Consider the following 16,953-nt stretch of genomic DNA (forward strand, 5'->3'; position numbering starts at 1 on the left):
CGTTTCCCCTTCACCGCTCTAAATTTGGAATACAAGCTTAAATACCTGGGCTTCCTGCTTAAGCCCCTTGGATATAGGATTTCAGACTAGACGTGGCTTATTGCGAAAGTGTAAAAGCGCCTACAGATATGGTACCATAAATACCTTTCCCGTTCTGGTAGATTAGTACTCATTAAGGTAGTGATTGAGGCCACACCTGTTTTCTGGATGTCCCTTGCATGGATACTGAAAGGCATTTTGAACAGGCTCCAAAGTATATGCTGCAGATTCTTATGGAAGGGTAACCAACCGGGGAAAATCTTTGCTTGGGTCAAATGGGACAGAATTGAAATACCAAAACGATGGGGCGGATGGGGCATTAAAAGGCTTGATCTATTCTCGAAAGCTTTGGCAGCAAAACTTGGTTGGCAACTAATCACCACCAACAGTCTCTGGTCTTGGGTTGCACAAGAAAAATACATCTGGCCCATGAACCTGATGGACTAGTTTAGACAGATACATCCAACAAATAACAACATCTCCAACATTTGGAAGGCGATGATGAATGTACTACCTCTCCTGCGACAAGGCATCACGTGGAGAATTAATGAAGGAAATGCTATTTGTATAGGCACGGACCCATGGGTGGGCTGTGGTAATGCTCACAGATTGCCAGCTGACTTGATCAGGCTCCTAAATAGCAGGGGCATTATCCACATTAAACACATAGGAGATCGAAATAATTCTATCTTTCTTCAACAAGCATGGAAATCAGCTCATGACTTGGACATCCCCGAGCAATGGCGACTTGATTGGCAGTTATACACCGAAGCTCTCACTCAAGAACATATCCGCCTAATTGATGAATCAAACAAGGTTATATGGGCATTCGCAAAGCACGGAACGTACTCCCCTAAAGAAGGCTACATCAGGCTCATGGAACCCTATAAACCTCAGACCATCAACCTGAGCTAGAGATTACTTTGGAAGCTCAAGGCTGCCCCTTGTACTCGCCTATTACTATGGAACATACTGTTTGACAAGATTCCTATAGGCGCCAATCTGATGAAAAGATCCTTTCATGGCTCTTTTTGATTTCATCTTTGTTGACTTGATGAAGAGAGTACTGAACACCTCTTCTTAAATTGCCCATCCTCTAAAGAGTATTGGAACTGCATCACTGCACACTATCCATCCCTAAAAGCCTGGCAAGGTCACAACATTCTGGATGCCTGGAGTTCTTGGTGCCAAAACCATAAGGGAAAAGCCAGGAACATGCCCCTTCTAGCCTGCTGGGCTATATGGATTGGTAGAAACCACTCCATATTCAACCTCAAAGACCCCCATTGGCCATCTATACTGCTCCATACCATCGCTGACTTTGATCTCCTTCTCGAGAAGGATAACATCACCCCTCCCTGCACCATCATATCTAAAATCATAGACAAATCTAAACCGTGAGCATATTTCGATGGTTCTGCACAGGAGGCAGGATGTGGCAGAGGAGCCATTCTTTTTTTGAATGATACCCATTGTTTCAAAATCCAAACAAATCTGGGCAGGGGTACTAACAATTTTTCTGAACTCAGTACGGAAAAACATCTCATTTATTTTGCCTTAGAACAGCACTGCAGTCATCTGCAGTTGTTTGGTGATTCCAAAATCATTTGTAACTGGCTTAACAATGCATCTCATTGTAATGCATTTACTTTGCGGCATATTCTAAGAGAAGATCAAATATTGATATCCTCATTTGACTCCTTTGTCTGTCGACATATTGATAGGGAACAAAACATGAGGGCAGATCAACTTTCAAAAGAGGCAACGCATATACAAGGCAATGACTGGCTGATATAGGAGGAAATTGATGGTTACTACCATCAATACTACCACAGGCCTTTTGTAGAACTTGGTCAAATTGGGCTATAAGCCCAATCCTTTCTGTTTCTCACTGTATAAATTATGTTTCTTATATATACTTTATTGGTTAATATATATGACTTTGCACATATAATTTTGGTTTTGGTACATAGTTTATCTCTCTTTGCGTAGAGATGATACAATTTTGGACTTTTTCTCTCTATCTGTTGGGAGAAGGCTTATACATAATATAGTTGATAACAGACTCCTTGCATGGAGTGACAGCGGTTAAGCTTTTATATCTTTTTCTGGACAGTCTGATGTATCTTGATAGGAAACCTTGCCTCCATATGCATATAGTTTACAATGTTTTAAAAACAATTTAGAATACTTCAAAAATAATTTAAATTGTTTTAAGAATAATTTTAAAATATTTTAAAATGCTTTAAAAACAATTTAAAATGGTCCTGAAACAATTTAAAATGTTTTAAAAACAATTTAAATTGCTTTAAGAACAATTTTAAATGATTTTAAAACATTTTAAAAACGCTTTAAAAGCAATTTAAAGGCTTTAAAAATAGTTTACAATGCTTTAAAACACTTTAAAATGCTTTAAAAATAATTTAAATTGCTTTAAGAACAATTAGAAAGGTTTTAAAAACAATTTAAAATGCTTTTAAAATCTTCTTAAAACATCTTATAATGGTTTCAAAATAATTTAAAATGATTTGAAGACATTTTTAAATGCTTTAAAAACGATTTTAAATGGTTTTGAATACTTTAAAAACAATTTTAAATGTTTTAAAAACAATTTGATATGTTTTATAAACAATTTAAAAATATTTAAAATGCTTTAAAAACAACATAAAACGTTTTTGAAATGCTTTAAAAACAATTTGAAATACTTTAAAAATAATTAAAATTGCTTTAAGAACAATTTAAAATTATTTCAAAATGGTTTAAAATGTTGCAAAAACAATTTAAAATGCTTTAATAACAATTTTAAATGCTTTGAAAATAGGTTACAGTGCTTTGAAAACAATTTAAAATACTTTAAATTGCTTTAAGAACAATTTTAAATGATTTTAAAATGTTTTAAAAACAATTATTAATTGTTTTAAAATGTTTAGAAAAAAATTAAAATGATTTAAGAACCATTTAAAACGTTTTAAGAACAATTTAAAATGCTTTAAAAATAGTTTACAGTGTTTTAAAAACAATTTACAATGCTTTAAAAACAATTTAAAATCAATTAAAATGTTTTAAATGCTTTAAAAATAAGTTAAAGTGCCTTAAGAACAATTTAAAATGCTTTAAAAACACTTTTAAATCATTTTAAAACGCTTTAAAAACAATTAAAATTGTTTTAAAATACTTCATAACGATTTTAAAATGCTTTAAAATCCTCTAAAAACATCATAAAATGCTTTAAAAACCATTTAAAGTGTTTTAATAACAATTTAAAATTCATTAAAAACCATATAAAATGTTTTAAAATGCATTACAAATGATTTTCCGTTCTTTCAAAACAATTTAAAATGCTTTTAAAATGCTTTAAAATGGTTTTCAAACATCTTAAAATGGTTTAAAAATAATTTTAAATAGCTTTAAATACTTTACAAACAATTTAAAATGTTTTTAAAATGCTTGAAAAATAATTCAAATTGCTTTAAGAACAATATTAAATAATTTTAAAATTCATTAAACACAATTTAAAATGGTCTAAAATGTTTTAAAATGCCTTAAAAATAAGTTAAAGTGCTTAGAACAATTTAAAATGCTTTAAGAACAATTTAAAATGCTCTTTCTGTAAGAACAATTTAAAATTCTTTATAAACAATTTGAAATGCTTTAACAACAATTTAAAAAGCTTTAAAAACAATTAGAAATGTTATAAAAACAATTTAAAATGCTTTTAAAATCTTTTTAAAATGCTTTTAAAATATTTTTAGAAACATGCTAAAATGGTTTCAAAATAATTTAAAATGTTTTAAAGACATTTTTAAATGCTTTCAAAATAGTTTTAAATGCTTTAAAAACAATTTTAAACGCTTTAAAAAACAATTTAAAAAGATTTAAAGTGTTTTAAATTGTTTTAGAAACAATTTGAAATAGTTCAAAATAATTTAAAAACAATTCAGAACACTTTAAAATTAATGTAAATTGTTTTAAGAACAATTATAAATGATTTTAAAATGTTCTAAAAACAATTTAAAATGCTTTAATAACAACTTAAAGTGATTTAAAATGCGTTGAAAAGAGGTTACAATGCTTTAAAAACAATTTAGAATACTTTAAAAATAATTTAAATTGCTTTAAGAACAATTTTAAATGTTTTTAAAATGCTTCAAAAACAATTTAAAATGTTTTAAAGACATTTTTAAATTCTTTAAAAATAAGTTTAAGTGCTTTATGAACCATCGAAAATGCTCTAAAACCATTTTAAAATGTTCTAAAAACAATTAAAAATTCCTTAAGAACAATTTAAAATGCTTTAAAAACAATATATAATGCTTTAAAAATAGCTCACACTGTTTTCAAAACGAATTAAAATACTTCAAAATAATTTAAATTGCTTTAAGAACAATTTTAAACGATTACAAATGCTTTAAAAACAATTTTAAATGCTTTAGAAAGAATTTAAAAGGCTTTAAAAACAATTTAAATTGCTTTAAGAACAATTTTAAATGATTTTAAAACAATTTAAAAACAATTTAAAATGCTTTAAAAATAGTTTGCAGTGCTTTAAAACACTTTAAAAATAATTTAAATTTCTTTAAGAACAATTAGAAATGTTGTAAAAACAATTTAAAACACTTTTAAAATCTTTTTAAAACATTTTATAATGGTTTCAAAATCATTTAAAATGTTTTTAAGACATTTTTAAATGCTTTAAAAATAGTTTTAAATGCTTTAAAAACAATTTTAAATGTTTTAAAAACAATTCGAAATGTTTTATAAATAATTTAAAAAGATTTAAAATGTTTTTTATATGCTTTAAAAACAATATAAAATGCTTTTGAAATGCTTTAAAAACAATATAAAATGTTCTCGAAACAATTTAAAATGCTTTAAAAAGAGTTTAAAATAGTTCAAAATAATTTAAAGACAATTTCAAATGCTTTAAAATGATTTAAAACCTATTTTAAATGTTGTCAGACAATTTAAAATGCTTTGAAAGCAATTTTAAATGCTTTAAAAACAATTTAAAATACTTTAAATTGCTTTAAGAACAATTTTAAATTATTTTAAAATGCTTTAAGAACAATTTAAAAATTAAATCAAATTTCTTTAAAAACAATTATTAATTGTTTTAAAATGTTTTAAAAACAATTTAAAATGCTTTAAGAACAATTTAAAATGCTTTAAAAATAATTTATAGTTCTTTAAAAACAATTAAAATGCTTTCAAATAAGTTAAAGTGCCTTAAGAACAATTTAAAATGCTTTAAAACAAAATTTAAATAATTTTAAAACGCTTTAAAAACAATTAAAAATGTTTTAAAATACTTCATAACGATTTTAAGATGCTTTAAAATCCTCTAAAAACATCATAAAATGCTTTAAGAACCATTTAAAGTGTTTTAATAACAATTTAAAATTCTTTAAAAAGCAATATAAAATGTTTTAAAATGCATTACAAATGATTATCACTGTTTTCAAAACAATTTAAAATTCATTTAGAATTCTTTAAAATGGTTTTAAAACATCTTAAAATGGGTTTAAAAACAATTCAAATTGCTCTAAGAACAATATTAAATAATTTTAAAATTCATTAAACACAATTTAAAATGGTCTAAAATGTTTTAAAATGCCTTAAAAATAAGTTAAAGTGATTAGAACAATTTAAAATGCTTAAAAAAAATTAAAATGCTTTAAGAAAAATTTAAAATGTTTTATAAAAAACTTAAAATGCTGTAAGAACAATTTAAAATGTTTTATAAACAACTTAAAATGCTTTAAGAACAATTTAAAATACTTTAAAATGTTTTAAAAACAATTAAAAATGTTATAAAAACAATTTAAAATGCTTTTAAAATCTTTTTAAAACATCTTAAAATGGTTTCAAAATACCTTGAAATGTTTTAAAGACATTTTTAAATGCTTTAAAAACATTTTTAAATGCTTTAAAAATATTTTTAAATGCATAAAAAAAACAATTTAAAATGTTTTAAAAACAATTTAAAAAGATTTAAAGTGCTTTAAAATGGTTTTAAAATGCTTTAGAAACAGTTTGAAATAGTTCAAAATAATTTAAAAACAATTCAAAACACTTCAAAATTAATTTAAATTGTTTTAAGAACAATTCTAAATGATTTTAAAATGTTTTAAAAACAATTTAAAATGTTTTAGTAAGACCTTAAAGTGATTTAAAATGCGTTAAAAATAGGTTACAATGCTTTAAAAACAATTTAGAATACTTTAAAAATAATCTAAATTGCTTTAACAACAATTTTAAATGATTTTAAGGTGCTTTAAAAACAAGTTAAAATGTTTTAAAAATAAGTTTAAGTGCTTCAAGAACAATTGAAAATGCTTTAAAACCTTTTTAAAATTTTTTAAAAACAATTTAAAATGCTTTAAGAACAATTTAAAATCCTTTAAAAACAATTTGTAATGCTTTAAAAATAGTTTACAATGTTTTAAAAACAATTTAGTATACTTAAAATATAATTTAAATTGTTTTAAGAATAATTTTAAATGATTTTAAAATGCTTTAAAAACAATTTAAAATGGTCTTGAAACAATTTAAAATGTTTTAAAAACAATTTAAATTGCTTTAAGAACAATTTTAAAAGATTTTAAAATGCTTTAAAATGTTTAAAAAAACAATTTAAAATGCTTTAAAAATAGCTTACAATGCTTTAACAACAAAGTAAAATATTTTAAAAATAATTTAAATTGCTTTAAGGACAATTAGAAATGTTTTAAAAACAATTTAAAGCGCTTTTAAAATCTTTTGAAAACATCTTAAAATGGTTTAGAAATAATATAAAATGCTTTAAATACATTTTTAAATGCTTTAAAAATAGTTTTAAATACTTTAAAAACAATTTTAAACATTTTAAAAACAATTCAAAATGTTTTATAAACAATTTAAAAAGATTTAAAATGCTTTAAAATGTTTTTTAAATGCTTTAAAAACAATATAAAATGCTTTTGACATGCTTTAAAAACAATATAAAATGTTTTAAAAACAATTGAAAATGTTCTTGAAACAATTTAAAATGCTTTAATAACTATTTTAAATGCTGTCAAAACAATTTAAAATGCTTTGAAAACCATTTTAAATGCTTTAAAAGAAATTTAAAATACTTTAAAAATAATTAAAATTGCTTTCAGAACAATTTAAAATTATTTTAAAATGGTTTAAGATGGTGTAAAAACAATTTAAAATGCTTTGAAAATAGGTTACAGTTCTTTAAAAACAATATAAAATACTTTAAATTGCTTTAAGAACAATTTTAAAATTATTTAAAAACAATTTAATTGTTTTTAAAAAGTAAATTAAATTGATTTAAGAACAATTATTAATTGTTTTAAAATGTTTTAAAAAACAATTTAAAATTCTTTAAGAACAATTTAAAATGCTTTCAGAACAATTTAAAATGCTTTAAAAATAGTTTGCAGTGCTTTAAAAACAGTTTACAATGCTTTAAAAACAATTTAAAATCAATTAAAATGTTTTAAATGCTTTAAAAATAAGTTAAAGTTCCTTAAGAACAATTTAAAATGCTTTAAAAAAAATTAAATCATTTTAAAACGCTTTAAAAAAAATAAAAAATGTTTTGAAATACTTCATAACGATCTAAAAGGCTTTAAAATCCTCTAAAAACATCATAAAATGCTTTAAAAACCATTTAAATTGTTTTAATAACAATTTAAAATTCTTTAAAAACAATATAAAATGTTTTAAAATGCTTTACAAATGATTTCAGTGCTTTCAAAACAATTTAAAACGCTTTAAAATGGTTTTAAAACATCTTAAAATGGTTTAAAAATAATCTTAAATAGCTTTAAATACTTTACAAACAATTTAAAATGTTTTTAAAATGCTTGAAAAATAATTCAAATTGCTCTAAGAACAATATTAAATAATTTTAAAATTCATTAAATAGAATTTAAAATGGTCTAAAATGTTTTAAAATGCCCTAAAAATAAGTGAAAGTTCTTAGAACAATTTAAAATGCTTTAAAAAAATTAAAATGCTTTAAGAACAATTTAAAATGCTTTAAGAACAATTTAAAATGCTTTAAAAACAATTAGAAATATTATAAAAACAATTTAAAATCTTTTTAAAATCTTTTTAAAACATCTTAAAATGGTTTCAAAATAGTTTAAAATGTTTTAAGGACATTTTGAAAAGCTTTAAAATTATTTTTAAAATTCTTTAAAAATATTTTTAAATGCTTTAAAAAACAATTTAAAAAGATTTAAAGTGCTTTAAAATGCTTTAGAAACAGTTTGAAATAGTTCAAAATAATTTAAAAACAATTCAAAACACTTTAAAATTAATGTAAATTGTTTTAAGAACAATTATAAATTATTTTAAAATGTTCTAAAAACAATTCTTTAATAACAACTTAAAGTGATTTAAAATGCGTTAAAAATAGGTTACAATGCTTTAAAAACAATTTAGAATACTTCAAAAATAATTTAAATTGCTTTAAGAACAATTTTAAATGTTTTTAAAATGCTTCAAAAACAATTTAAAATGTTTTAAAGACATTTTTAAATTCTTTAAAAATAAGTTTAAGTGCTTTATGAACCATCGAAAATGCTCTAAAACCATTTTAAAATGTTTTAAAAACAATTTAAAATTCTTTAAGAACAAATTAAAATGCTTTAAAATAATTTATAATGCTTTAAAAATAGTTTACAATGTTATAAAAACAATTTGAAATGTTTTATAAACAATTTAAAAAGATTTAAAATGCTTTAAAATGTTTTTTAAATGCTTTAAAAACAATATAAAATGCTTTTGAAATGCTTTCAAAACAATATAAAATGTCTTCAAAACAATTTAAAATGTTTTTGATACAATTCAAAATGCTTTAAAAACTATTTTAAATGCTGTCAAATCAATTTAAAATGCTTTGAAAACAATTTTAAATGCTTTAAAAACAATTTAAAATACTTTAAAAACAATTTAAATTGCTTTACCCAAACTGGCGAAGCTTCTACCCAGAATCGCTCCCTAAAAATGAAAGTTTCAAAGCAGCATGGCTCCCCTGGCTGAAATTTATCTGTTGGCATATATGGCTGGAGAGAAATAGAAGAGCCTTCAGAGATGAAAGCTTAAATCCGCATTTCACCGTCATCAAAATAAAAAATATATGGAAGGAAATTCTGGGGGAACATCTGTCAGACTCAAATCTAAGATAACAAGACTTAGATTGGGGTGCCTCGAGGGATCTCCAATTCTCTGGAGAAACAAGGCAACACAAAGATACAAAAGAGTGACAATTCAAAGGGAAGGAGAATGAACTATATGATCTTCTAAATAGGCAAGCCAGATACTCTCTATTCTTCGATGGGGCGACGAAAGGCAATCCCAGATTGGCTGGGGCAGGAGGAGTGATAAAGAACAAGGAAGGCAGAATTGTGACTAAGTTCGCTTGGGGATTAGGACAAACCACCAGCATTCAAGCTGAAGCCTTGGCTCTTCTTCAAGGACTCAAACAAGAAAAGGCCTCTGGTATTTCAGATGTTAATATAATAGGAGATTCTCAGTGAATTATCAAAGTCCTATTGGAGGATTCTTCACTTGCAGATATTAGATTGGAAAGAGTGATTTCAAGAATCAGAATTTTGGTGAAATCTTTCCAGACTGCAAACATCCATCATGTTTTGAGGGGGAACAACAAAGATGCTGATTTGGAAGCCGACAGGGCAGTGACTCTTCCAGCTGGCTCGCTCCTAAAAGACGGAATGGAGGAGTGGGACTCCATACCATAAAATAATCTTATGTTTTACCGCATTATCTTGAATCAATTTGTTTGCACTTTTAAAATAGGAAAAATAACGGAGATAGATTCTCTAGTCTTGAGTAAAATTCGTGGATCTCCAAAGCTTGGGGCCAATGATCAGTTAGTGGAAGAAAGTTTAAGGGTTACGCCCGATCTATTGTAACTGATGAAAGGCGCTTTTGCCACTATCTAATACAAATCCATATCCATTTCTGAAAAAAAAAAAAAAACGATTTAAAATGCTTTAAAAACAATATAAAATGTTTTAAAATGCATTACAAATTATTTTCAATGCTTTCAAAACAATTTAAAATACTTTTAAAATGCTTTAAAATGGCTTTAAAAGATCTTAAAATGGTTTAAAAATAATTTTAAATGGTTTAAAAATAATTTTAAATAGCCTTAAATGCTTTACAAACAATTTAAAATGTTTTCAAAATTCTTTAAAATAATTCAAATTGCTCTAAGAAAAATATTAAAAAAATTTAAAATTCATTAAACACAATTTAAAATGGTCTAAAATGTTTTAAAATGCCTTAAAAATAAGTTAAAGTGCTTAGAACAATTTAAAATTCTTAAAAAAAAATTAAAATACTTTAAGAACAATTTAAAATGCTTTATAAACAATTTAAAATGCTTTAAGAACAATTTAAAATGCTTTAAAAACAATTAGAAATGTTTTAAAATGCTTTTAAAATCTTTTTGAAACATCTTAAAATGGTTTCAAAATAGTTTAAAATGTTTTAAGGACATTTTTAAATGCTTTAAAAACAGTTTCAAATACTTTAAAAATATTTTTAAATGCTTTAAAAAACAATTAAAAATGTTTTAAAAACAATTTAAAAAGATTTAAAGTGTGTTCAAATATTTTTAAAATGCTTTAGAAACAGTTTGAAATAGTTCAAAATTATTTAAAAACAATTCAAAACACTTTAAAATTAATTTAAATTGTTTTAAGAATAATTCTAAATGATTTTAAAATGTTTTAAAAACAATTTAAAATGCTTTAATAACAACATAAAGTAATTTAAAATGCGTTAAAAATAGGTTACAATGCTTTAAAAACAAATTAGAATACTTTAAAAGTAATTTAAATTGCTTTAAGAACAATTTTAAATGTTTTTAAAATGCTTCAAAAACAATTTACAATGTTTTAAAGACATTTTTAAATTCTTTAAAAATAAGTTTAAGTGCTTCAAGAAGAATTGAAAATGCTTTAAATCCCTTTTAAAATGTTTTAAAAACAATTTAAAATACTTAAAAAATAATTTAAATTGTTTTAAGAATAATTTTAAATGATTTTAAAATGCTTTAAAAACAATTTAAAATGGCCTTGAAAAAATTTAAAATATTTTAAAAACAATTTAAATTGCCTAGACAATTTTAAATGTTTTTAAAATGCTTCAAAAACAATTTAAAATGTTTTAAAGACATTTTTAAATTCTTTAAAAATAAGTTTAAGTGCTTTATGAACCATCGAAAATGCTCTAAAGCCATTTTAAAATGTTCTAAAAACAATTTAAGATACTCCAAAAATAATTTAAACTTTTTTAAGAATAATTTCAAATGATTTTAAAATGCTTTAAAAAGAATTTACAATGGCCTTGAAACAATTTAAAATGTTTTTAAAACAATTTAAATTGCTTTTAGAACCATTTTAAATGATTTTAAAACATTTTAAAAACAATTTAAAATGGTTTAAAAACAATTTTAAATGCTTTCAAAATGGTTTAAAAACAATTTGAAATACTTTAAAAACAATTAGAAATGCTTTAAAAACAATTTAAAAATAATTTAAATTGCTTTAAGAACAATTTTAAATTATTTTAAAATGGTTTAAAATGTTGTAAAAACAATTTAAAATGCTTTAATAACAATTTAAAATGCTTTAAAAATAGTTTACAATGCTTTAAAAACAATTTAAAATACTTTAAATTGCTTTAAGAACAATTTTAAATGATTTTAAAATGCTTTAAAAACAATTATTAATTGTTTTAAAATGCTTTAAGAACAATTTAAAATGCTTAAAAAATAGTTTACAGTTCTTTAAAAACAATTTAAAATCAATTAAAATGCTTTAAATGCTTTAAAAATAAGTTAAAGTGCCTTCCGAACAATTTAAAATGCTTTAAAAAAAAATTTAAATCATTTTAAAACGCTTTAAAAACAATTAAAAATGTTTTAAAATACTTCATAATGATTTTAAAATGCTTTAAAATCCTCTAAAAACAATAATAGCTTTAAATACTTTACAAACAATTTTTAATGTTTTTAAAATGCTTGAAAAATAATTCAAATTGCTCTAAGAACAATATTAAATAATTTTAAAAATCATTAAACACAATTTAAGATGGTCTAAAATGTTTTAAAATGCCATAAAAATAAGTTGAAGTGGTTAGAACAATTTAAAATGCTTTAAAAAAAATTTAAATACATTAAGAAGAATTTAAAATGCTTTAAGAAAATTTAAAATACTTAAAAATAATTAGAAATGTTATAAAAACAATTTAAAATGCTTTTAAAATCTTTTTAAAACATCTTAAAATGGTTTCAAAATAGTTTAAAACTTTAAACATTTTTAAATGCCTTAAAAATAGTTTTAAATACTTTAAAAATATTTTCAAACGCTTTAAAAAACAATTTAAAATGTTTTAAAAACAATTTAAAAAGATTTAAAGTGCTTTAAAATCGTTTTAAAATGCTTTACAAACAGTTTGAAATAGTTCAAAATAATTTAAAAAAAATTCAAAACATTTTACAATTAATTTAAATTGTTATAAGAACTATTCTAAATGATTTTATAATGTTTTAAAAACAATTTAAAATGCTTTAATAAGACCTTAAAGTGATTTAAAATGCGTTAAAAATAGGTTACAATACTTTAAAAACACTTTAGAATACTTTAAAAATAATTTATATTGCTTTAAGAACAATTTCAAATGAATTTAAAATGCTTTAAAAACAAGTTAAAATGTTTTACAAACATTTTAAAATGCTTTAAAAATATTTTAAAATGCTTTAAAAATAAGTTTAAGTGCTTCCAGAACAATTGAAAATGCTTTAAAATCCTTTTAAAATGTTTTAAAAACAATTTAAAATGCTTTAAGAACAATTTAAAATGCTTTAAAAATAGTTTACAATGTTCTAAAAACAATTTAGAATACTTCAAAAATAATTTAAATTGTTTTAAGAATAATTTTAATGATTTTAAAATGATTTAAAAACAATTTAAAATGGTCTTGAAACAATTTAAAATGTTATAAAAACAATTTAAATTGCTTTAAGAACAATTTTAAATGATTATAAAAACAATTTAAAATGCTTTAAAAATAGTTTATAATGCTTTAAAACACTTTAAAATGCTTTAAAAATAATTTAAATTGCTTTAAGAACAATTAAAAATGTTTTTAAAACAATTTAAAACGCTTTTAAAATATTTTTAAAACATCTTATAATGGTTTCAAAATAATTTAAAATGTTTTGAAGACATTTTTAAATTCTTTGAAAACGATTTTGAATAGTTTTGAATATTTTAAACGTTTTAAAAACAATTCGAAATGTTTTATAAACAATTTAAAAAGATTTAAAATGCTTTAAAATACTTTTTAAATGCTTTAAAAACAATATAAAATGTTTTTGAAATGCTTTAAAACAACCTAAAATGTAAATACTTTAAAAATAATTTAAATTGCTTTAAGAACAATTTAAATTATTTTAAAATGGTTTAAAATGTTGTAAAAACAATTTAAAATGCTTTAATAACAATTTAAAATACTTTAAATTGCTTTAAGAACAATTTTAAATTATTTTAGATGGTGTTTAAATTATTTTATCTAATAATTTAAATGAAATAATTTTAGATGGTGTTTATGTTATTAGTTAGTTAAAAAGGTATAATTTAATATTTAAAAATTGTAATTTAAATTGGAATTAGTTAAATTGAAGACCTAACTTTTTTATAAATATATAAATAAGATAAATTTAAGATGATAGTTAGTTAAAAATAAATAAATAAATAAATAATAATAATAATAATATTTATAATAATAATAATAATAAATAATATATATCTATATATATATATATATATATATATATATATATTAGTTATGATTATAAATACTAATATCTATCAGGAAAAAATAAAAAGAAAGAGCGACCCAAAATAAAAAGAAGGAGAAGGACCGGAAAAAGTCCAGAGCAAGAAGGATAAACCCTAGGAGAAAGGAAGGCTCCAGGGGGAACAACGAAAGTGAAAAAAATGAAATAGGGGGGGGGGGGGGGGGGAAGACTAGGGCGAAAGGGCAGGGATCCAACATCTACTGATCTTCCAGCCATCATCTCTATTGAGATTGTTAGGCCTTCTTTCGATATCAATAGCTTCCTTGAATTTACGATGATGGAACTAGGCAACTTTGGCAACAACCTTGGCCTCCTCTATACACACCTGATGCTTGGTCTTTTCCACATGTTCTGCTAATGCGGAAGACTTGGTTCTCCCATGTCTTAGGTCAGTTGCATGTTCGTTGATCCTCTGATGGATGGAGTGCCCTGTTTCCCCGATATAGGGGGTCCCACAAGAACAAGGGATCAAGTAGACACCCTTCATGTCCTTAGGGTTAATGGGATCTTTCACCGATTGGAGGGAATTACGAATGGTGTTGAGGGGCCTAAATGTAGAGGGAATATCATACCTCTTAAGGATCCGAGCAATCTTGTCCTTGGTTCCTTGGACATAGGGAAGATGGACACCTAGTCGACGCTCCTTTGGTTTTTGAAACAATTTAAAATGTTCTTGAAACAATCTAAAATGCTTTAAAAAGAGTTTAAAATAGTTCAAAATAATTTAAAGAAAATTTAAAATGCTTTACAAACAATTTAAAATGCTTTGAAAACAATTTAAAATGCTTTTAAAACACTTTTAAATGCTTTAAAAACAATTTAAAATAATTTAAATTGCTTTAAGAGCAATTTTAAATTATTTTAAAATGGTTTGAATGTTTTAAAAACAATTTAAAATGCTTTGAAAATAGGTTATAGTGCTTTAAAAACAATTTAAAATACTTTAAATTGCTTTAAGAGCAATTATAAATTATTTTAAAATGGTTTGAATGTTTTAAAAACAATTTAAAATGCTTTGAAAATAGGTTATAGTGCTTTAAAAACAATTTAAAATACTTTAAATTTCTTTAAGAACAATTTTAAATTATTTTAAAATTCTTTAAAAACAACTTAAAAAGTAAATTAAATTTCTTTAAAAACAATTATTAAATGTTTTAAAAAAATTTAAAAACAATTTAAAATGCTTTAAGAACAATTTAAAATGCTTTAAGAACAATTTAAAATGCTTTAAAAATAGTTTACAGTGCTTTAAAATCAATCAAAATATTTTAAATGCTTTAAAAAAAAGTTAAAGTGTCTTAAGAACAATTTAAAATGCTTTAAAAACAATTTTAAATCATTTTAAAACGCTTTAAAAACAATTAAAAATATTTTAAAATACTTCATAACGATTTTAAAATGCTTTAAAATCCTCTAAAAACATCATAAAATGCTTTTAAAACCATTTAAAGTGTTTTAATAACAATTTGAAATTCTTTAAAAACAATATAAAATTTTTTAAAATGCATTACAAATGATTTTCAATGCTTTCAAAACAATTTAAAATGCTTTCAAAACGCTTTAAAATGGTTTTAAAACATCTTAAAATGGTTTAAAAATAATTTTAAATAGCTTTAAATACTTTACTAACAATTTAAAATGTTTTTAAAATGCTTTAAAAATAATCCAAATTGCTCTAAGAACAATATTAAATAATTTTAAAATTCATTAAACACAATTTAAAATGGTCTACCATGTTTTAAAATGCCTTAAAAATAAGTTAAAGTGATTAAAACAATTTAAAATGCTTTAAAAGAAATTAAAATGCTTTAAGAACAATTTAAAATGCTTTATAAACAATTTAAAATACTTTAAAATGATTTAAAAACAATTAGAAATGTTATAAAAACAATTTAAAATGTTTTAAAAACAATTTAAAATGTTTTGAAAATCTTTTAAAAACAATTTAAAATGTTTTAAAGTGCTTTATAATGGTTTTAAAATGCTTTAAAAACAGTTTTAAATACTTTAAAAATATTTTTAAATGCTTTAAAAAACAATTTAAAATGTTTTAAAAACAATTCAAAAAGATTTAAAGTGATTTAAAATGCTTTAGAAACAGTTTGAAATACTTCAAAATAATTTAAAAACAATTCAGAACACTTTAATTTAAATTGTTTTAAGAACAATTCTAAATGATTTCAAAACATTTTAAAAAAGCCTTAAAAACAATTTAAAATGCTTTAAAAATAGTTTACAATGCTTTAAAACACTTTAAAATGCTTTAAAAATGTTGGACACCTAATCCTAAATGGGTTAGTGTGGAAGCTTAATAGACTAAGTAGTCCAAGAGACCTTGGGATGTGAAACCCAACGGTCACATGTTGTACTATAAATGTATATCTCTTGTTAATAAAAAATGTACTCTCATGATTTATCATTCATATTGTTCTTGCTGCCCATGTGTGTTTAACATGGTATAAGAACTGTTTGAATGGTGGGTTGAATTGTGCGTTACACTACCCATTGGCAACAGAGCCATATGAAGAATGCCCAGAAGAACGTTTTGGTGTCAGAACTGTTTGATGAACGCTTGGTATTTCCTACGGTTACGCTGCTCTTGGTATGCGGTATTGAATCATATTAACGTTGTCCCATATTAACATTGCGTTTCAGTTGAATGCGTTTGAATAATAAAATTTGAATGGTGTCTCTGCGTGGGAGACAGCTCCTGGTATCGACATTTATATGGTTTCAGTTGAAAGCGTTATTGAATGGTATTAACGCTGTGGTACTGAATGGTTCAATGCTACATTATTGAATGGTATTGAATACGTTGTGGTATTGAATGGTATTTGAATGGTATTTAATGGTATTAAATACGTTGTGGAAGCTACAAAGCCCTTGCCTTCTTAAGCAAGCAGAGAGACCATTATATACGAGGCCTCCCCTTACACGATTTCAACAACTCAGAATATGCCATTCCTATCGGTATACGCATTCCACATAGTCAGAGTTTTTGCAGCCACCTGATTGACGTCCAC

At 23.2% G+C, this 16,953-nt stretch overlaps 1 protein-coding gene across 1 annotated transcript; it reads left to right on the forward strand.

Moving 5' to 3' along the window:
• The first annotated feature begins 540 nt into the window (after positions 1-540).
• LOC149152402 (uncharacterized) lies at positions 541-9,797 on the forward strand. Its single transcript, XM_089443473.1, has 3 exons — positions 541-884; positions 9,347-9,548; positions 9,669-9,797. Exons 1-3 carry the CDS (start codon positions 541-543, stop codon positions 9,795-9,797), a joined length of 675 nt encoding a protein of 224 aa, XP_089299599.1.
• The last annotated feature ends 7,156 nt before the right edge of the window (positions 9,798-16,953 follow it).

Source organism: Pinus tabuliformis, chromosome 9 (assembly GCF_031772625.1).
Source record: "Pinus tabuliformis cultivar Carrire ecotype Pingquan chromosome 9, CPIR1, whole genome shotgun sequence".
Lineage (NCBI taxonomy): Eukaryota > Viridiplantae > Streptophyta > Pinopsida > Pinales > Pinaceae > Pinus > Pinus tabuliformis.

Coding starts and splice junctions, on each gene's coding strand:
- LOC149152402 (XM_089443473.1), top strand. CDS start 541: ATGAATGTACTACCTCTCCTGCGACAAGGCATCACGTGGAGAATTAAT. Junction 885..9,346: donor GCATTCGCAAAGCACGGAAC/GTACTCCCCTAA, acceptor TCTTCTAAATAG/GCAAGCCAGATACTCTCTAT. Junction 9,549..9,668: donor AGGCCTCTGGTATTTCAGAT/GTTAATATAATA, acceptor AAATCTTTCCAG/ACTGCAAACATCCATCATGT.